Genomic DNA, 23,140 nt, shown 5'->3' with positions numbered 1-23,140 from the left:
CCATATTTTGTTTAAGCATTCTGTCTTATTGATATTCTGTTTATTTGCCAATACTACACAGCTTTGATTACTAGCTTTGTAGTAAGACTGGCAATCAGCTACTATATCTTCAACTTTGTTCTTTTAAAAATACTCCTTTTGAATATTCTAGGTTGTTTTCTTTCCATATATAAAATTGAGAATAGCTGTTGCAGGGTTGTTAGAGGGCAAAATGAGGCAGTCCTTTTAAGCGCTTACTGCCATGCTTGACGTTCAGTAAGGGCCCAGTGTGTGTAACTGTTATCATTAGCAACATGTATTAAGCATTTGCTCTGTGCTGGGCACCAGGTCAGGTGCATTCACACCTGTGTATATACACACACACCTATATACTTCATCTGCTTCCAGTTTCTTTTGCTTTCATCACTTCCTTGTAAACAGAGGGAGTGGTCTGTGCAAATGTACAACTTGAGACCAAGTATATCTTTATGCAAAGGGTTGAAAATGACCATCTCCTTGTATTTTGTGGTGGCCTGAGAGAAACAGGGAAGATGACAGGAATAGTTCTGGTACAGTATAGTCCTTTTCATATCCTGAGGGATGGAAAGGCACACAGTAATCTTATTACTTGTCATTGCATCAACTGAACTAATTCTAATATAACATTCTCATAATATTGAAACCTGAAATGTATGACTGATTAAGGCAGGGAAAAAGAGTGAATTCCTGTGTTTACTGAAATACTGAATTTTTTTATTCATAGCATTAGCATTTCCAGGTCATGTGGCTGCCTTTAAGGGTGATTTGGAAATGCTTAAGAAATTAATAGAAGATGGGGTAATTAATATTAATGAACGTGATAATAATGGATCAACTCTTATGCATAAAGGTAAGTTTTGATTCCTGCTTCAGTTTTAACACAATTGCTGTTGAGTTACTTACTGTTAAAATAATTATTCATTAGAAGCACATGAAAATGTAAAATTTTTCCTGATATGCTGAGAGGTATCAGTCTACCTTATATGGTATACACGGTGCTTAATTTTCAACTCAAGTGTGATAATTCCTTTTATGTCGGACATTTATGCATTATTACATTTGAGGGTAATTCACAAATTCTCTTGTGACACTGTCATGTTAGTTAAGTGAAATTCACTACCAGAGAAGTTTCTGAGGACTGTCATTTTCTTTGGACTAAAAAATGACTGATCAGTTTATTGAAACAGAAACCGTCTCTCTAGAAAAAAAGACTGAGCAGGGGACTTCTCTGGTGGTCCATTTGTTAAAAAATCCGCCTTGCAGTACAGGGGATGTGGCTTCAATCTCTGTTTAGGGAGCTAAGATCCCACATGCCTCAGTGCACTGAGCCCACGCCCCACGACAAAGGATCCTACATGACACAATTTAAGATCCCACGTGTGGCAACTAAGACTTGATGCAGCCAAATAAATAAATATATATATTTTTAAAAAGGTTGAGTAGAATTTTCTTCTTTCTTGTACCCTGCAAAAATGTTTTTACTGCCATAGAAATATCAGTGAAAATTAGATTTGAACACATTTTCAAAATATCTGCCATTTTTCTTTGTGCTCTCCTTCCCTCTATGAGAATCTTAATCTTTTTATATTTGTTTTTAAATCAGACTGTTAAATTGTCAGCTAGTGTTGGGAATATATACTGTAGGATTTATTCTTGACAATCTTACTTTTATTTATAAAATAAAAAACCAAATCTTTAACCTACTGCATGTGAATTTCCATTCTTTTGATTTGTGATATGTCATAAGTTTTTTCATAATCAATGGCATATAATTCTGTTAAAAGTCTTAGTGTAAAAAGTAGGCTTGTTAATATAGTCTTGTGTTTGAATTGGACTTTATTTCATACATTACTTCTGGGAGTCCCAGTCACAGATCGTGTTTTTGTTGGTTCTGTTGTTAGCTTAATCATTAAAGTTCATTGAAGTCGTATTGGGTCTCAAGTATAGAATCTAAGCACCATGTTTTATCAGAGAGGGTCAGTGGAGCAGGAGGAAGAGGAACATGAAAGGAGTTTCTCCTCATAGAAAGGTCCTCACTTCAGTAAACGTTCTACCCTAGACTTGGAGAATTTCATTCCACCTATCTCCGCTGAATGTTTAGGTGTAAAACTCTTTAGCATGTGGTTTGTGAATGGGGGGAGATTCAAAATGTTCATAGAGTATTTTTTAAAATGTGGTACCCTGGAACAAAGTTCCATATCATATCCTGTATACATAACCGGTTTCTATTGCTAATGTGTATGTGGGCTGTCATTATTGTAGCATTGTAGCAAAGATGGGCATCTTGAGGTCTGGGAAATCCCGTAGTGTTCTTTTTTTAAAATACATATTTATTTATTTTTTTGGCTGTGCCAGGTCTTAGTTGCTACGCGTGGGATCTTTAGTTGTAGCATGAGAAATCCTTGGTTGCAGCATGTGGGACCTGGTTCCCTCAGCAGGGATTGAACCCTAGGCCCTCTGCATTGGGAGTGTGGAGCCTTAGCCACTGGACCATCAGGGAAGTCCCCTGCAGTATTCTTTGTTAGCTGGTTTTAGATTTGCTGAGAGAAACCCCAGTCTCTTCAGGAGCCAGCACTGAGTTTTGGTGATGAGTCAAGCAGAGAAGGGGAGGACAAGAGTCTTCCAGGCCTTTGTATGCTGGGCTGCAGTGCTGTGGTGAGGGCATTGCTATGTCACTGGGTCTGGCTTTGTGTCCTTTCCTCACTGTTGCCACTATTGGAGGTAGATTGACTTTTAAAGCATCAGAGTCATACCAAAAGTTCCTCTTCTTTTTTTTTTTTTTTTTTAAAGTTCCTCTTCTTTGACTCATCTTAGAGAGGCATGTATAGATTCAGCAGGGCTTCCCAGGTGGCTCAGTGGTATAAGAATCCACTGGCCAGTGCAGGAGATGCTGGAGACGTGAGTTCGATCCCTGGGTCGGGAAGATCCCCTGCAGAAGGAAATGGCAACCCACTCCAGTATTCTTGCCTGGAGAATCCCATGGACAGAGGAGCCTGGTGGGCTACAGTCCATGGGGTGACAAAGAGCCAGACATGACTAAGTGAATGAGCACACACACAGCACATAATTCAAATATATATGCAGAATCACACATGATTGACCTAAAGGGTTAAACAGTTGGAAAGCTAAGACAACAAGGAAGAGTTCTGCAAAGTGGTCGTCTCCATCGATTCATTCACTTAAAAGATAAACAGTTGTGGAATCCCCTGTAGGGTCGCAAAGAGTCAGACACAGCTGAGCAACTGAGCACACGTGTATATATTCAGACCAACCACATGCCTGCACCATGAAGACAGTATGAGATTTAGACGTTATTGCCAAGGAGCTACATGCTTATACTGTGAGCACCTAGAGATTTGTATAAGTCAGGGTGTAATCAGTGGCAAAAAGTATTTGACTGTTAAAATACATGGAATAGGAATTCAGGAGTAGATGGTGAGGAACAGAAGTTTCTTCGGGTTAAATTACAGAGGAAGTGTCATGGGAATATAGATATAATATGTTAGTAAACACTAAACAGGGTGTAAAACTGTCATCATATTTAATCCTTATTGTAGTTTTATGAAGCAGTAGTGTATTATTCTTATAAATATGACATCAACTCTGCAAAAGGTAAGGAAATTGAGGTCCAGAGGGATCAGGGTTTTTTTTTTTTTAATGTTCATTAAAAAACATTGAAATTTAGTTGATTCACAATGTTTCAGATATATAACAAAGTGATTAAGTTATATTTACATATATGTATATATTCTTTTTCAGATTCTTTTCCATTGTAGATTATTACAAGTTATTGTGTATAATTCCCTATGCCATACAGTAGGTCCTTGTTATTTATCTGTTTTATATATAGTAGTCTATCTGTTAATCCCAAATTTCCAATTTATACCGCCCCCCTCGGGTTTCTGGACTGAGGTTGCACAACTGGTAAGAGCAGAGCTAAGATTTCATTCATTTTCTTCATCATTTATTCATCAACTCTGTATTATTATTTTTACTATATTTCTGCATGCCAGCCACTTTCTAAGTTCTGTCCTGTCCTCCAGCCTGTTGTTTAGTGAATCTAAACGCAAATCTTTTTAGATTATTGAACTCCCCCACCCCCCTACAGTTTGCCCGAGTCTTGAGATAGACTGAGGAGGAGGGGAGAAGTTAGATGAGCATGTAGTTGGGTGATGGGCACCAGGTGTGAAAACATATTAGCTGGGTTGTGGAGGTGAAAATTACTGTTGCGTGCATGTGTTTTAAGGAGAGGTGATGAACAGTTTATGTAATCATCGAGGAGCCTGTATATTCTGAGTTGTGAAGGTCAGAGGAATAAACTATTTATAGAAGACGACAAAAGATTTTTCAATCTTTCACATTCACACAGATTATACTCACATTTGGCCTGATACAGGATTGGTCAGGAGCTGTGAGTACAGTCGATGAGCACTGGATAAGGGTTAGCACAAAGCTTAGATTATAGTTTCAAATGCATTACTTATAGGCTGTGTGATGTTAAATAAATATCCTCTTTGAGCTTCAGCATTTTTGTATCTGTATGTAAAGTTTCTACATAAGGGCTGAGCATAGCAAACATTTGATTAAATATGTGTCTAATGAATGAATAAGTGACATAGAGAAAATAACATCTGGCCAACCTACTGTTGTTGATTATTGTAAGGATTAGTATTTACAAAAGTACTCTCTAGTGGTACTGTCCAAAATATTAGAAAATTGATTACTGATAACAATAACTTCGGTGTGTGTGCATTTTGTTTTGTTTGTTTTTTACAGCCGCTGGGCAAGGCCATATAGAGTGTTTGCAATGGCTGATTAAAATGGGAGCAGACAATAACATTACCAACAAAGCGAGGGAGAGACCCAGTGACGTGGCTAAGAGGTATCTCTACCTGTTTTGCTTCTTTGTTTTTAAAATTTTGCATGTATTCTCCTATACTCAGAATTCTATCTCTGAAGATTTCTGAAATTATAGGACTCAGTCAAATGCTGATGGCATGATAATTTTCAAGCTGAATTGATGTTTGACAGCATATCAGTTCTTCTCTCTAAAGCAGTAATTTTCAGCTAGGAGATAGTATCGTCCCCTTTCTTTGTGGAGTGGTGAATTTGGAAATGTGTGCGGAGGGGTGTTGTCACAATGATGGAGACCATCACTGATGTTTCATGAGGTCAGTCCAAGGATGCCGGACATTCTACAGTGCTCAGAATAGTGGTGTACAACGAAGAATTGTCCTGCCCAAATGCTGGTACCTGTTGAGAAATGCTGGAATAATCAAAAGGAGTCACATGGATTTTGAAACAAATTTTAATATTTGTATTTGAATTAAGTGTAACACCCATTATTACTCACTTGGAGCTCATTTCAGATCAGGTCCTCAAGGAATACTTTAGTTCATCCATTTGTTCATTTGATTGTTTTTCATTCAGCTTAACCATGTTCCAAGTGCTGTGGTTAGCATTAGAATTACTAGGATGAAAAAACTTAGTCCTTGCTCTCAACAACCTTATGGTCTTGTGGAGAGATAAATGTGCAGATGTAACCTTTATTTATTATAATTACATTATCAGTACATGTTATATATAGGATCTTCCCAACCCAGGGGTTGAACGTGGGTCTCCTGCATTGTGGGCAGATTCTTTACCATCTGATCCACCAGTGGAGTCCTATATAAAGTGCAATAAAGGACACAGAAGGAAAAGTGCCCAAGTATTTCTGTTTGTTGTGGGGGAGAAATGTTAGTACAGATGGTGGTAAGAATTATGAAGGAAACTGCAGGGTGTCAGAATTTATATAGAAGTCTGGGAAAATTTTTTTCTTGGTGAAAGCAACATTTATGCTGCCACTTGAAGGAGAAAGAGTTGAAAGATAACGCCTTGTGTGTTCAAGGAATGCATGTGACTCAGAACAACTTGAGTCTAAAATAGGAGTGTGGACTAAAGCTGCACATGAGGCTTGACAGGATGCAAGGGCCTAATTATTCATTAAGTTGCCATGCAGTTTTTGTTTGTGAGGTCATGTTCCATAAAATTTTTGTCTGTAGGATCTTTTTGAAGCCTTGGAATATGGTTTTGTTTTACTACATACTAACATCATTACCAACTTAGGCTAACTTTTGTCTTTATTTTTAAAGTTAGATTTATCAGTAAAGCACACAGATTTGTGCAGCACAAACTGATGACTTCTGATACATGTGTATGCCTGTGAAGTCATAATCACAATCAAGATAGTGAACTTTTCCTTCACCCCTCAAAATCTTGTGCACCTTTGTCATCTCTCTCCCTTCCACTGCTTTCCACTGCTGCATCCCCAAGCAAACATGAGTTTGCTTTCTGTCACTAGAGATTAGTTTGCATTTGCTAGAATTTTATATAAATGGAAACATACAATATATACTCTTACTCTTGTGTATGTGGCTTTTTTCACTGAGCATAGTTATTTTGAAGTTCGTCATGTGTAGTGGTTCGTCTCTTTCTTGTTGCAGTGTAGTATTCCATTGGCTGTGGAATTCCATAGTATTCCAGAGTTTGATTATCCCCTAATCTGTTGAAGGATGTTTTATTTGTATCTACTTTTTGGTGATTGTGAATACAGCTGCTATATATATTTGCATACAGATTTTTGTGTGAACTCAAGTATTCAGTTCACTTGGCTAATACTTAGGAGTAGGACTGCTGAGTCAGATGCGAAAGTGAAAGTGAAGTGGCTCAGTCGTGCCTGACTCTTTGCGACCCCATGGACTGTAGCCTACCAGGCTCCTCCATCCACGGGATTTTCCAGGCAAGAGTACTGGAGTGGGTTGCCATTTCCTTCTCCAGGGGATCTTCCTGACTCAGGGATCGAGCCCAGGTTGAGTGTCTTCCTGACTCAGGGATCGAGCCCAGGTTGAGTGTCTTCCTGACTCAGGGATTGAGCCCAGGTCTCCCGCGTTGTAAGCGAGACTCTTTACCGTGTGAGCCACCAGGGAAGTCAGGTGCTAAGGGTGTGTTTATCTTTTTAAGCAACTGTCACAGTGCCTTCCAAAGTGACCACACCAATTTGCATCTCACAAGCAATGGATGAGAGCTTCTGTTTTTCCTTGTCATGCCAGCATTTAGTATTGCCAGATGTTTTGATTTTCGTAATTCCAGTAGGTGTGTACTGGTATCTTATTGTGGCTTTTAATTTGTTTTTTCCAAATGAAAAATGATTTGATGCATCTTTTCATATTCATATTTGTCATTTGTTTATTTTCCTTTGGCAAAGTGACTGTTCAGATTTTTGTCCAGTATTAAAACTTGGGTAGTTTTTTTTCAATTGTTGAGTTTTAAGAGCTCTTTCTATATTCTGGATACTAATTCTTTCTCAGATGTTTGTTTTGTGAAGATTTTCTCTCAGTTGTGGTTTGTTTTTTCATCCTCTTAATAATGAGCAAAAATAATTTTAAAAAAATATTTACTAATTTATTTGAGTGTGCTGGGTCCTAGTTGTAGCTTGCAGGATCTTCAGCCTTTGTTGTAGCATGTAAGATTTAAAAAAAAAAATAGTTGCAGCACATGGTATCTTTTAGTCGCAGGCATGCAGAATCTAGTCGTGGCATGTGGACTCTTGGTTGCAACATCCCTAGTTCTCTGACCAGGGATGGAACCTGGTCCCCTGCATTGGGAGTGTGGAGTCTTAGCCACTGACCACCAGGGAGGTCCCAAGAGCAAAATTTTTTTTTTAATCAATTTGCTCTTTTATGGGTTACTCTTTTGGTATCATATCTAAGAAATTTTTGATTTCTTCCTCTTTTTTTTTTTTAAGTAGCAGCTTGATTTAGTTTAATTATTTATTTATTTTCCCTTGGGCTCCAAATCCACTGCAGATGGTGACTGCAGCCATTAATTTTTTTTTTCATTTATTTTTATTAGTTGGAGGCTAATTACTTTACAGTATTGTAGTGGTTTTTGCCATACATTGACACGAATCAGCCATGGATTTACATGTGTTCCCCACCCTGATCCCCCATTGTTTTCTTTTAGACATTGTTTTAGGTTTTACACTGATGTCTGTGATCCATGTTGAGTTAATTTTTGTATATGGTATGAGGTATGCATCTAAGTTCTTTTTATTTTGCATATGGGTATCTAATTGTTCTAGCAGCATTTGTTGAAAAAGCTGTCGTTTTTCCTAAATTGCCTTTGTGTCTTTGTCCCAGTTAGGTGTCCATGTATACATGGGCTTATTTCTGTACCCTATATTTTATCCGTGGATCTGTTTGTCTATATCAGTGTCACGAGTGATTATAATGTCTGGCCCACATTTTTTTGTCACTCATCCACTAAAATGCTAAGTGTGAGTGTGGTGTTATAGAAGTACCCTTGAATCTGTTGTAAAGCAAGTACTCAGTAAGTGCTAGCTGTTAAGTTACAGTCTAGTAATAGATATAATGAATTTTTTTTTATAATGAATTTTTTTAACCTTACAACTTCCTGTGTTTATTACTATATCATTAATGATTTGCAATACCTGGTGAAAGGTTAGGATATATGTGTGCATGTGGTTATGTAAGTACATGAGGAAAAAAATAGGGATTTGAGGTTTTTGTGTTTAGTGAGTAATTCTTCATCTCCTAAGAGAAAGCAATTAAACATTTTCATTAGCAAAACTTTGGGAAAAAATATGCAGGTTACATACAGTCACAGCAACAACCTGAAAACCAAGAGTACATTACTAGCTTCATAGAGGTGTGGAGAAGGTCAAAGAAAATAGGAAATGTGGATAGAAATAACCATTATTTTTCCATTAAATTTCAAAGCCATGCTGAGTGTTTGAGGGTTGAGGAAGGATGAAGATTAAGGGGGCTAGAGCTGTAGTTTTCCCTAAAACTGGAACCACAACTAATTCTACAACCTAACTTAGGCCGTCAGGAAACGGTAGTAAACAGAGGTAGATCAAGTGGGGTTGTTCTGGGTTTTCTGCCCAGTTGAGCAGCTCTGTCTGGGGCACACCAAATATTCTTTTGATAGTAGATCACTTCTTTCAGTTGGATTTTTGCCACTAAAAATTATGGAATCTGGGAATTCCCTAGCAGCCCAATGGTTAGGACTCTGTACTCTCACTGTTGAGGGCCTGGGTTTAGTCCCTGGTTGGGGAACTAAGATTCCACATGCCATATAAATTGGCCTCTCCCAAAAATATGGAATCAGCCTTTAGTATGACTGCTTGTCCTTCGTTTCCACTAACTATTTGAGTTTCCTGCATAGCTGGATATGTGTCATATTGTCACTGAATTTCAGATACAGTTTTGCTTCTTTAGTGGTGGGTGAGCTGGTGAGATGATGTAGAGTGTAGTTCCCTAAATTAAGTACAAACTGTGAAAAAGATTATGGATCCTGTTAATTACTAATTCTTTTCTACAGGTTTGCCCATTTAGCAGCAGTAAAGCTATTAGAAGGACTACAGAAATATGATACAGATGATGAGAATGAAATTAATGAAAATGATATTAGGTTTTTTATAAGACATGGTGTTGAGGGAAGCACTGATGCCAGAGATGATTTAGGTCTCAGTGAGTCGGATAAAACAGATGCCAGAGGTAAGTGTGCCAACTCTTTCATGATTTTCCCTTTTAAAAAAATACCATAGCCAGTTTTTACCACAAACTTGGGGAATTATTCTAAAGGTAATTACCATCTACAAAGTAAAATACTTTAGTATTTTGGGGAGAAGTAGTACAAATTTTTGTACTAGGGTTTGTTGAACATACAAAGAATATAAGACATGATCTCAGTCCCTCCATGAGGAAAGTGATATTTTCATGCCACATGACCCTAATTTCACTTCTCATGGTGTCTGTCAGAGAACCATGGCTCATATGAGTGGATGAGAAGAACTGTTTCAATGGCACTCTTTCATAATGAGAAAGATAAGAAGGATCTGTTTGAATGGAGGCTAACCAAAGCAGAGGCAGGTGTAGTAAAGTGAGCAGTGCTTGGGCAGTGGATTCAGACATCAGGGCTTCACCTCTTTCTAGCTGTGTTACTCTGAACCTTGGTTTCCTCATCTTTAAAAATGAGAATATTAACATAATATCACCCTCACAGAGTGCATTAATGAATGGGATGTGCCTAGCTCATGGTAGAAGCTTAGTAAATGTCAGTTCCCTTCCTCTTTTCATTTTTTTAATTTATTCATTTATCTGGCTGTGCTGAGTCTTTGTTGCTGTCTGGGCTTTTCCCTAGTTGCAGTGAGCAGGGGCTTCTCGTTGTGGAGCGCAGGCCCTAGAGCGTCGGCTTCAGTAGTAGCTGCTCATGGGCTCAGCAGTTGCGGCTCCCGGGCTCTAGAGCGCAGGCCCAGAAGTTGCGGTGCGTGGGCTTGGTTGTCCCTCGGCATGTGGGGTTCTCCTGGACCAGGGATTGAACCTGTGTCTCCTGCATTGACCGGCTGATTCTTCACCACTGAGCCCCCAGGGAAGCCCAGTTCCCTTCTTCCTGATCTCTGGAAAGTACTTTCAGTTATTCTGACAAGAACTCATTGTACCAAAACTCTATTCTCTGAGAAGAATTTCTAATTCATGTCTAAATAAAAGACATTTTTTTAAAAGAACTCCTGGAACACTGTTAGATAGAACCTCATTCTCCGGGAGATGGTAGAAACCTCTTCCTGGTGAATGCAGCGTGAAGACGCTGCTGCCAGGGGCTCCCAACAAGCAGCCCACCTGGATCGCCTCATAGCAGGGCTCAGAGTCAGTGATCTCTTCAGAATTTCCTGACAGCTTTATTTTAAATAGCTTTATTGAGATGTAATTCACATACCATTTAATCTACCTATTTAAAGTGTATAATTTATAATGGGTTTAGTGTATTCAGATTTGTGCAACCATTATTACAATAAAATTTGTAGTATTTCTATCACCCCCAAAAGAAACCTCATACCCATTACCCCTACCTTCTTTTCCTTACCTCCAAACCATCCCCCAAATTAGGCAACTGCTAATCTGCTTTCTGCCTCTATAGATTTGCCTGTTCTGGGCATTTCATATGAATGGGCTGATACCCTCTGTGGTCTTTTGTGACTGGCTTCTGTCACTTAGCACGTTTTCAAGCTTCATGTACTTTGTAACGTGGATCATTACTTCATGTTTATTCTTTCTTACTGCTAAATACACCTCATATATCCATTTATCAGTTGCTGGTCATTTGAGTTGTTTCCATATTTTGGTTATTAAGAATAATGCTGCTGTGAACATCCGTATACACGTTTTTGTTTGGACGTGTATTTTCATTTCCTTGGATACACCTAGGAGTTGGGATTGCTGCATCATCTGGTAAAAGTATGTCTGGCATTTTGAAGAACTTCAAACTGTTTTCCAAAGTGGCCATACCATTTTACATTCCCACCAACCACATGTGACGGTTCCAGTTTCTCCACATCTGACCAGTGCTTGTTGTTGTCTAATTGATTATATTAATAGTTTATTACAGTGTGTAGTGGTATTTCATTTGGTAGATTTGATTGGCATTTCCCTAATGATTAGTGGGATGTTCAGTATCTTTTTATGTGCCCATTGATCACTTGTATTATCTTCTTTGAAGAAATATCTACTCATATCCTTTACCTATTTTTCAACTGAGTTATTTATCTTTTTATTATTGAGTTGTAAGAACTTCCAGATTTAAGTCCTGTGTCACACACATGATTTGCAGATATTTTCTTCTGTTCTGTGGGTTGTCTTTTTTCTTGATGATGTCCTTTGCAGTGCACATGCTTTTCATTTTGATGAAATCCACTTTATCTATTTTTTATTTTGTTTGTGCTTAGATTTCTTTTTGTTGATTGTACTGAGAATTAGCAAGAACTTACTAGAATTGCCGAAAATGAATAGGTGATTTGTAGAATTTCATTGTCTTCTGAAATGATTTGAGCAGGAGATATTTGTGAAGTATCATTGTCAGTGAATCACAAAATTTTTAAAAGATGCTTTGGGAAAGACCATGAATGAAACCAGAACAGATCCTTACTGTGGTGTGTTTGATGTAAACATCCTCTTACACCCTTGTCACACAGTGAGACTCTGCTGACACCCATCGGGTGTTTGCAGCTTGTGAGGGTTTGTATGTGCTGTTTTCTTATCCTTATTTAATTTTATTCCAGAACAGGATCCAAAGGACTAGCCAGTCTCTTCTTGGAACATTAGGTTTTGCAAGAGCACCTATAGGGGACTGGTTGGATTTCTTGTCATCCCAGAATTCTTGGAACTGAGTTTCAGTTCAGAGCATTCTTTAGTGAGTTAGGTTTAGGTTCGTGGCATCATAGAACCCTGGAACCATTTGAGGTTTGGCTCCTGGCTCAACACTCCTGTCACGTCATCCAGCATCCATTTACTTTCAGTGAAGACACTCACTGTTGCCCAGATGGCCCATTTCTACCTTCTGACAGGGTTCTTGTGAGGATTAAAATGTACAAGGCACTTAGCGTAGTATCCTGCCCATCATAGGCATTTCACAAATGCACAGTAACTCTTACTGCTTTTATTTCAAGTTTCACCTTTGTTAAGATCTCTCTTCCTGGAGCTAATCCTGATTAGTCCTAGCTCTTACAATCCCATAGAACAGCTTTTTCAAAACATAGCCTTCAAATATTAAAGATTAGATAAACAGTCACAATTCTTTCAATGTTATGTAACATTAAAAAAAAAAAAATCCCCTTTATTTGCTTGCTGGTGGTTATGGTGGATCCCAGACCTGTCTGTTCATCTGCATTGTCTGAGGAGTTCGTATAGGGTGTGAAGACCTGAATTTGTAGGACTGATATGGGGCTCAAACACATGCATTTTAAAAAGTGCCCAAGTTGATTCTGATGTGTGCAGTTTGGAACCTGCAGCTCTAACCAACTGAGAGAGAAGTCAGAGGAAGTGATTTGTTAACTGGTTGTATGGCAGAATTTCTCAGCTTCTGTACTATGGACATTTTGGGCCAGATCCTTATTTGTTGAGGGGGTTCTCATGTGTATTTTAACATGTTTAGTAGCATCCTGAGCCTCTACATGCCAATAGCCTGTTTCCCTTCATCCTCCAAAGGTCAGCAAGTTAAAAGGTCTCCAGATATTGCCACATACTCCTTGGAGGAGAAAATCAACCCAGGTTGAGAACTAGTACCACAAAGGATAGAAAGATCCTAGTTTTAATAGTTGGAGAATAGCTCAAAGCAGCTATTAGCAAACTTCCTTCTCAGTATCATCTTTTGAAGGTACTACAAGTGACTAATGACAAGATTTGGGAATTGGATTATTTCTGGTTTATCTTTAATGCATCAAGCATATTTCAGTTTTTCTAATTATCTGACATAATTAGATCATGCGTGATCAGTAGTCCTAAAATGCTGCTGGCCAGCCTCCCTCCTTCCCTGTTCGTGGTATTAATAATAGCCGTAACAATGATACATCCTCCACCATCAGGAAAATAATCGCCCATTTAGGTATTTCACTGTTTGTTCACCCTAGTACTCTGCTACTGGTGTTTATCCTTCTATGTAGACACCACCCTCCCTCCCTTCATTTCCTCTGACCTTGCAGACACTGCTCTAGAGGAAGAATATGCTTCAGGGCCAGCCTCCGGTGGGCACATGGACTGTTAACTGCCTAAACTAGGTTGCTATTCAACTCTGTCTTGCAGTGAGAGCTTATAAGAAAATCGTAGAATTGAGACACCTCCTTGAAATTGCTGAGAGCAACTATAAACACTTGGGAGGAATAACAGAAGAAGATGTGAAGCAGAAGAAAGAACAGCTCGAGTCTGAAAAGTAATGTCCTCAAAATGCTAGTGATTTGTTTTTACTTACCTTTCTAAATGCCACGTGAGGGTTTGTTGCTGAACAACTTGTTTTTTCATCCCACCAAAGGGTTTGAGTTTCCAACCTGTTTTCCTCTTAAACTCTCAGATGGAGAAAGTGTTAAGATTGTTTAAAAATTGTGGTAAAATATGCATAACATAAAATGTGTAACCTTAACTGTTCTTAAGGTAGAATTCAGTCATGTCATGTATATTTACATTTTTGCACAACTGTTCCCCAGAACTTTCTGTCTTGCAAAACTAAAACCTTATAAGGAGGAGTTGTTTTTGAGATAGCTGCTTTGAGATTTTCAGCCAACAGTCTCTAGCCATCCCTGTCATATTGGACTTCCTGCTCACAAGTGTGTGACCCAGTCCTGTGTTCATGGATGGTGATGCCCCCCATATGCTCTCAAGTCTGGAGGCAGTAAGGGCCCCCTTGCCTTTCACTTCCCGCACCCAACGTCGGCTCTCGGCACATCTGGCCCTGCTCTGGTTGATGAACAGCTGCTGCGATAGAGGGTGTCAAGTGCTTCTTCCTCCCACTGCTGCTCTGCTCGTCTGTGTCCTTTCCACAGGGCTCAGAGAGCACAGGCAGGCAGGAGGGAGACTGCTGCTTTTATCAAACGTGGGTCTTTAAAGAGCAGAGCACATGGGTTCTTTGCTTTCCCTGCCTTTCCTTTCATTGGATTCTCTTCCTCCTCGTTAGAATCTCCTGTTTCCCTTTCATTCACCCTCTTCTGCATCCTCTCAGTAAGAGATCTGGTAATTTATTCAAAGTAACATCTAAGTCTTTGATAGGATGAATGTGCTCTCTTTCTATGGGTATTTGAAAGTTGTGGTAGACAAAAATTTTTTTTAATCAGGATGTCTTTGTATTTCATAAATCACATCACACAAGTAGCTATCTGCTGCCTCTGTAAAGTCTTTTGAGATGTAGAATGTTTTTAATATTGGCCTCTGCCTAAGAGCCTAGCTAAAATTTCTTAGATCCCTTGTAGTCTAGAAAAGTACTTCACAGTGGGGCAATTATTTCCTAGATAATGAGCTTTAAATTTTGTTCCCTTTACTTCTGAGGCAGATTACTATACTACTTGTACTGTTGATACTTCTGAGCACTGCTGTATGCTAGGCATTAGGTAAGCCTCTCATATATACTGTTTCATGCAGTCTTCATACTTCCATGAGCTATTCTCTCACTATGTGGATTGGCAAACCAAGATTTAACTACAGGTTAAGTGACTTGCATGAAGTCACAAAGGGAGGACTAAGGGTGAGGGGTGGAGCCAAGATTTGGCCTGAATCTATTGACTCCAAATCTATTAGCCAAGGTCATTACAATTTTAATAGTCTTCTTGTTATCGTCGTTCAGTCACTAAATTGTGCATGACTCTTTGTGACCCCATGGACTGCAGCATGCCAGGCTTCTCTGTCCTGCGTTAACTCCCGGAGTTTGCTCAAATTCATGTCCATCGAGTTGGTGATGCTATCTAACCATCTCATCCTCTGTTGCCCCCTTCTCCTTTTGCCTTCAACCTTTCCCAGCATCAGGGTCTTTTTCAATGAGTCGGCTCTTTGCATCAGGTGACCAAAGTGTTGAAGCTTCAGCTCCAGCATCCGTCCTTCCAATGAATATTCAGGGTTGTTTTCCTTTAGGATTGACTGGTTTGATCCATCGTTGCAGGCCGGGGGACTCTTGATAGTCTTCTCCAGCACCACAATTTGAAAGCATCAATTCTTTGGTGCTCAGCTTTCTTTATGGTCCAACTCTCACATCTGTACATGACTACTGGAGAAACCATAGCTTTGATTATGTGGACCTTTGTCGACAAAGTGATACACTGCCTAGGTTTGTCATAGCTTTCCTTTTAAGGAGCAAGCACCTTTTAATTTCATGGCTGCAGTCACCGTCCCCAGTGATTTTCGAGCCCCCCAAAATAAAATCTGTCACTGCTTCTACTTTTTTTCCCTTCTATTTGCCATGAAGTGATGAGACCAGATGATATTTTCCTTTTTTTAATGCTGATTTTTTTAATTAGTTTAATTGGAGAATAATTGCTTTACAATATTGTGATAGTTTTCCCCATACATTGGGGCTTTCCATGTGGCGCTAGGGTAAAGAACCTACCTGTCAATGCAGGAAATGTAACAGACATGGTCAATCCCTGGGTCAGGAAGATCCCCTGGGGGAGGGCATGGCAACCCACTCCAGTATTCTTGCCTGAAGAATCCCTTGGATAGAGGAGCCTGGTGGGCTGCAGTCCATAGAGTTGCACAGAGTTGGATATGACTGCAAGAATAATTGGAGAATAATTACTTTACAATACTGTGATGGTTTTTCTAATACATTGACATGAATCAGCCACGGGTGCATGTGTCCCCCCATCCTGAACCCCTCTCCCACCTTCCTCCCCACTCCATCCCTCTGGGTTGTCTCAGAGCACCAGCTTTGAGTGCCCTGCTTCATACATCAAACTTGCAGTGGTCATCTATTTTACATATGGTAATATATTGTTTCAGGGCTATTCTCTCAAATCACCCCACCCTTGCCTTCTCCGACAGAGTCCAAAAGTCTGTTCTTTGCATCTGTGTCTCTTTTGCTGCTTTGCATATAGGATTATTGTTACCATCTGTTAAAATTCCACATATATGCATTAATATTATACAGTATTGGTGTTTCTCTTTCTGACTTACTTCACTCTGTATAATAAGTTCCAGTTTCATCCACCTCATTAGAACTGACTCAAATGTGTTCCTTTTTATAGCTGAGTAATATTCCATTGTGTATATGTACCACAACTTCCTTATCCACTTATCTTCCAGTGGACATCTAGCTTGCTTCTGTGTCCTAGTTATTGTAAACAGTGCTGCAGTGAACATTGGGGTATGTGTGTCTCTTTTAATTCTGATTTCCTTGGTGTGTATGCCCAGCAGTGGGATTGCTGGATTGTATGGCAGTTCTATTCCCAGTTTTTAAAGGAATCTCTACACTCTTCTCCATAGTGGCTTTACCTGTTTGCATTATCACTGATAGTATAAGAGTTCCCTTTTCTCTGTACCGTCTCCAGCATTTATTGTTTGTAGACTTTTTGATGATGGCCATTCTGGCTGGCATGAGATGATATCTCATTGTGGTTTTGATTTGCATTTCACATGAAAAGATGAAAACACATCTTTTTATGTGTTTGCTAGACATCTGTATGTCTTCTTTGGAGAAATGTTTGTTTAGGTCTTTTTCCCACGTTTTGATTGGGTTGTTTGTTTTTCTGATGTTGAACTGCATGAGCTGCTTATGTCTTTTAGAGATTAATTCTTTGTCAGTTGTTTCAGCTGCTATTATTTTCTCCCATTCTGAGGGTTGTGTTTTCACCTTGCTTATAGTTTCCTTCATTGCGCATAAACTTTTAAGTTTAATTAGGTCCCATTTGTTTATTTTTGTTTTTATCTCCATTACTGTGGGAGGTGGGTCATAGAGGATCTTGCTGTGATTTATGTTGGAGAGTGTTTTGTCTATGTTTTCCTCTAAGAGTTTTATAGTTTCTGGTCTTATATTTGGATCTTTAATCCATTTTGAGTTTGTTTTTGTGTATGGTGTTAGAAAGTGTTCTAGTTTCATTCTTATACAAGTGGTTGACCAGTTTTCCCAGTACCACTTGTTAATAAATAGACTGTCTTTTCTCCGTTGTATATTTTTGCCTCCTTTGTCAAAGATAAGGTGTCCATAGGTGCATGGATTTATCTCTGGGCTTTCTATTTTGTTCCATTGATCTATATTTCTGTCTTGTGCCAGTACCATACTGTCTTGATGACTGTAGCTTTGTAGTGTAGTCTGAAGTCAGGAAGGTTGAGTCCTCGAGTTCCATTCTTCTTTCTCAAGATTGCTTTGTTTATTTGAGGTTTTTTGTGTTTCGATACAAATTGTGAAATTGTATGTTCTAGTTCTGTGAAAAATACTGTTGGTAACTTGATAGGGATTGCGTTGAATCTATAGATTGTTTTGGGTAGTATACTCGTTTTCAGTATATTGATTCTTCCAGGCTACAAACATGATATATTTCTCCATCTATTTGTGTCATCTTTGATTTCTTTCATCAGGGTTTTATAATTTCCTATATATAGGTCTTTTGTTTCTTTAGGTAAATTTATTTCTGAGTATGTTATTCTTTTCATCACAATGGTGAATGGGATTGTTTCCTTAATTTCTCTTTGTATTTGTTCATTGTTAGTGTATAGGATTGCAGGGGATTTCTGTGTATTAATTTTATATCCTACAACTTTACTATATTCATTGATTAGCTCTAGTAATTTTCTTGTGGCATCTTTAGAGTTTTCCATGTAGAGGATTATGTCATCTGCAAACAGTGGGAGTTTTACTTCTTCTTTTCCAATCTGGATTCCTTGTATTTCTTTTTCTTCTCTGATTGCTGTGGCTAGGACTTCCAAAACTATGTTGAATAGTAGTGGTGAGAGTGGGCGCCCTTGTCTTGTTCCTGATTTTAGAGGAAATGCTTTCAATTTTTCAACATTGAGGATAATGTTTGCTGGGGTTTGTTGTATATGGCTTTTTTTATGTTGAGGTGTATTCCTTCTATGCCTGCTTTCTGGAGTTTGTTTTTTTTTTTATCATAAATGGGTGTTGAATTTTTTCAAAGGCTTTCTCTGCGTCTGTTGAGATAATCATATGGTTTCTTATCTTTCAATTTATTAATATGGTGTATCACATTGATTGATTTGTGAATATCTGTGCATCCCTGGAATAAAGCCAACTTGGTCATGATGTATGCTTTTTTAAATATGTTGTTGGATTCTGGTTGCCTGAATTTTGTTGAGGGTTTTTCCATCTATGTTCGTCAGTGTGGTATTGGCCTGTAGTTTTCTTCTGTGGCATCTTTGTCTGGTTTGGAATTAGGGTGATGGTGGCCTCATCGAATGAGTTTGGGAGTTTGCCTTCCTCTGCAATTTCCTGGAAGAGTTTGAGTAAGATAGGTGTTAGCTCTTCTTTAAATTTTTGGTAGAATTCAGCTGTAAAGCCATTTGATCATGGGCTTTTGTTTGTTGGAAGCTTTTTGATTACAGTTTCGATTTCTGTGCTTGTGATTGATCTGTTCAGATTTTCTATTTCTTCCTGGTTCAGTTTTGGAAGGTTATACTTTTCTAATAATTTGTCCATTCCTTCCATAATGTTGAGTTTTAAGCCAGCTTTTTCATACTCCCCTTTCACCCTCATCAAGAGGCTCTTTAGTTCCTCTTCGCTTTCTGCCATTAGAGTGGTATCATCTGCATATCTGAGGTTGTTGCTATTTCTCCTAGTGATCTTGATTCCAGCTTGTGCCTCATCCAGCCTGGATGATGTACTCCGCATATAAATTAAATAAGCAGGGTGACAGTCTACAGCCTTGACGTACTCCTTTCCCAGTTTTGAACCAGTCAGTTGTTCCATGTCTGATTCTAACTGTTGCTTCTTGACCTACATACAGGTTTCTCAGGAGACAGATAAGGTGGTCTGATACTCCCATCTATTTAATAATTTTCCACAGTTTGTTGTGATCCACACAGTCAAAGGCATTAGTGTAATCAGTGAAGCAGAAGTAGATGTTTTTCTGGAATTCCCTTGCTTTCTCCATGATCCATCCAATTGTTTGTTCCCCACTTTGTGTTGAGTACATCCTAAAACATTTATTCTTTGGATACAAACTCCCGATACTAGATGTAAATGTAAAGGAAACTTAGCTAAGTTTTGGTTGAGAGATGTCCTTTTGATTTTGTTATTAGTTAGATGAAACTCAGAATCAGTCCTGGGGCTGATTTTTTTTTCCTGTTTTCTGAATTCTAGGTTTCCATAGTTATGTTGTTCTTTCCTATCCCCAGCCTCAACCCCACGCACTTCCATACTAAAGCTACTATTGTATATTCTTAGATTGCCTTCTTTGAGACCTGACATCCAACTGAGGGTGCCTTGGAAGTGCTGGTCCCCTCATCATCCCAATAATAAGACAGAAAGTAACTCTGGTTCAAGTCCTAGCATCACTTGTCTGGGTTTATTTTCATTTATTTTCATGTCGTGCTGATATGTCTCCCACCTCCTTGTCCCTGCTCCTTCCTCTCCCACCCTCATACCCTGTGGTCTGTTAATCATGTTAAAACCCAAGCAGAGGGGTTCAGGATGGAGAACACATGTAGATACATGGTTGATTCATGTCAATGTATGGCAAAAACCACTACAATATTGCAAAGCAATTAGCCTCCAACTAATAAACATAATTGGGAAAAGAAAAAAAAACCCAAGCAGATAAATCTCACCTATTGCTCACTGAAAGAAGCCAGGCCCACAGATGTATATATACAACTTCATTTATGAGCAGAGACAAAACTAATCTAACATGATAGGTGTTCAGAAGTGCCGTTGCCTATACAAAGTGAGGATTGCCTGGGGGAATGTTAGGAGCTTTCTGAGATACAGAAGTATTTTGTATCTTGGTTGTCATGGTGGACGCAGAGGTGTACACATTAGTGGAAACTCATTGAAGGGAATTCCCTGGTGGTCCAGTGCTTAGTCTGTGCTTCCACTGCAGGGGGCACATGCTGCATGGCCTGGCCACAAAGAAAAAAAAGCAACTCATTGCATTGTTTACTTGGTATTTGTGTAATCACACAAAGTGAACTTTACATCATCACAAAGAAAGCTGAACAAAGAGGAAATCTGAGTTATTGTAGCCCTGCTCTGTCTCTGTTGAGATCCTCCAGTGGCTTCCTGTTTCGCTGAGTGAAGCCTGGTCCTCCCTGTCATCTGTACGACCCTGCTTGTTCTGGCTTCTTTTACCTCTTGGACTCTACTCCAGTCACACTGGCTTCCAGTTTTCTTCTAGTTCCCCAGGTATTTCTCCGCCTCAGGACCTTTGCACTTGCTGTTCTGTCTGGGATGCTCTTTCCCTGGATGTCCACTTAATTATCTCTCTTATTTCCTTTGAAATTTTGCTTACAGACCCCATTCTCAGTAAGGCGTTCCCTAGCCACTGTGTATGAGATATTAACCCCTTCCTCTAAAACATATTCTATGACTGTCTTGCTCTATTTTTTTCCTCCCTAGCATTTATTACCTTCCAACATACTTATATTTAAGTACATATATTTTCTTATTTTCTTTACTGTCTAAGAAAGCCCCATGAGGGCAGGTACGGCCTACTTTGTTCACTACTTTATTCCCAGGATCTAGATCACTGCGAGCTCACAGTAGACTTTTAATACATATTTGTTGAATAAATGATTTATTTGCCTTAAATATAATGTAAGGATACTTTTCACTATCACCAGAAGTAATTGCTAGTTGATATTGGTTACTGATTGAAAACAAAATTTTTTGACAGGACTATCAGAGAGCTGCAGGGCCAGCTGGAGTACGAGCGATTACGCAGAGAGAAGCTAGAATGTCAGCTAGATGAGCATCGAGCGGAGGTGGATCAGCTCAAGGAGATGCTGGAAAAAGCTCAGGTCCCCAACTTTGTGGCTGTGGTTGGTATCCTCCTTAGCATGTTTATGCTTCTCAAGAGATAGCATATAAGAGTAGCCAAGAGTACAAGCTTTGGATGGTGCTATTTGGATTTGAATTCCAGCTACAACCATTTTTTGGTTTGGACAAGTCATTTAACCTTTCTGTACCTTAGGTATAAATTGGAGATAATTTATAATTTCTAGAGTATATAATTTATAATTATAATTTATAATTTCTAGAGTATTCTAAGAATGAAAGGAATATATATGTGTGTGTGTGTATACACATATAAGAGATTAACATTTATATTAATATTAATTCACATATAAGAGATTAATTATTAATTTGTACAAAATAAAAAGAAGCCAGGAAGTTTTCATTATAAATCATATTTGAGGTGGTATAGATCTGGAACAAAATTAACTCACCCATGAGGACTTTAATAACCACTTTAAAAAATATTAAAATAATATATGTCCTTGCTGTAAAATGTTAAAAGCAGGGCAGATGCTCCTTCCCATTTTGAGTTCGATTCTCCTGAAGAAGCTGGTGTAGGTTTGGTCTCGTATTAGACAACATTCTCTTCGCCTGCAAACACATGTGTGTATTTCTGTATGCAAATTCAAACATTTTCTGTGGGTTTTGGTATCTCATCTGTGCTTAATTTTCCAGGGGATATAATTAGTCATCATAATCAATCCATTCTCTTCTTTTGCCATGATCATCTGATCTCATGTTTAGCCCCTGGAGACACTTTAGTATGGAGAGGCTGGCTGGGGCAGTCCTGCGTTGTCTTCTGGACACACACCTTTTATAAACTACCACACTCCAGATCGCCACCTGTCCGCCTGTATCTTTTGCTGCACACCTTTTGAGTCAATCCAAATTGATGGTCAAGCCCTAGGAAGTTTTGGGGGCTTTAGCTGTTTATGATTACTCTTTTCTTGCCCAGAAACGTGTATTCCCAGGCTAAGTTTGACTTCACGCTCTAGAGCACCTCCTCCCTAAGACCTTGCTCTGTACCAGCGATGTGTAGCTCTCAGGAGTGCTGACTTGTGGTCCTGTGGTCTAGGCCCATTGGGTTTTGTGGTCCTGTAGGTTCCACCAGTTTTTGTAAATGAGCAAATGTCACTGATCTCTCATGGAAGCTGCTTATTTTCTGTTCTGCAAAAGTTTCTGGGTCTCAATTTTCTCATCTGTAAAATGGGGATAACACCTACCCCATGGGGTATTGATGTTAGATGGAATACTGTGTGAAAATCCTGAGGTATCTTCTGTCTCCAGTATTCATAGTATTACATTCTCCCTTCCTCATATCCATTCCTCTTTTTTTCCTTTCTTTCTTTCTATTTTCTACATTTGAGTTGTGTAAACATAGTAGATAAATGAATATGTAGAGCCCTATGTATCTGAGAGTAGAAGGAATTAGTTTATTTTTGAGTCTAAACACATAAAGTCTAAATAAAATGAACTTTTGATTCTGTGCTTACTTTTATAGAGGCTTCAAGAAGCTCTCACTAAATCTTTCTTCTGTCACCTGCTGAAAAGAGACCCCTGATTGGGTCTCCATCTTAAGATTTTGTAAAATAATCTATAAAAGAATCTGCAATAGTATAATTTCTAGCCAGAAAAAAATTTCTTAGGCTAGTTTGATGTAATGCACTTAAATAGTTTCTTTATAATAACTGGTTTTGATAATAACTTTTTATAGTGCTTTCTCATATACTATCTTAGCTTATATTAACCCACCTCACCAGCTTATTGTTTTCTATTCTGTTACATGTAGTCTACCTTTTTCTGAACTTGCCCAACACTTTCCCACCCCCAAACCTTTGTTCGT

General features: G+C 38.8%; 1 protein-coding gene across 1 annotated transcript in view; it reads left to right on the top strand.

Moving 5' to 3' along the window:
• The window catches only part of ANKRD42 (ankyrin repeat domain 42), a 56,750-nt gene that overhangs the window by 30,752 nt on the left and 2,858 nt on the right, over positions 1 to 23,140 (top strand). The window contains exons 8-12 of the mRNA XM_065936466.1: positions 743 to 868; positions 4,795 to 4,900; positions 9,403 to 9,578; positions 13,656 to 13,782; positions 21,176 to 21,320. Coding sequence (XP_065792538.1) covers positions 743 to 868; positions 4,795 to 4,900; positions 9,403 to 9,578; positions 13,656 to 13,782; positions 21,176 to 21,320 — 680 coding nt within the window. The remainder of the gene's footprint in view (positions 1 to 742; positions 869 to 4,794; positions 4,901 to 9,402; positions 9,579 to 13,655; positions 13,783 to 21,175; positions 21,321 to 23,140) is intronic.

This window comes from Muntiacus reevesi, chromosome 5, assembly GCF_963930625.1.
Source record: "Muntiacus reevesi chromosome 5, mMunRee1.1, whole genome shotgun sequence".
NCBI classification, from domain to species: domain Eukaryota; kingdom Metazoa; phylum Chordata; class Mammalia; order Artiodactyla; family Cervidae; genus Muntiacus; species Muntiacus reevesi.
The sequence above is the reverse complement of the archived record's forward strand: the minus strand, read 5'-3'. Positions and strand labels throughout refer to the sequence as shown.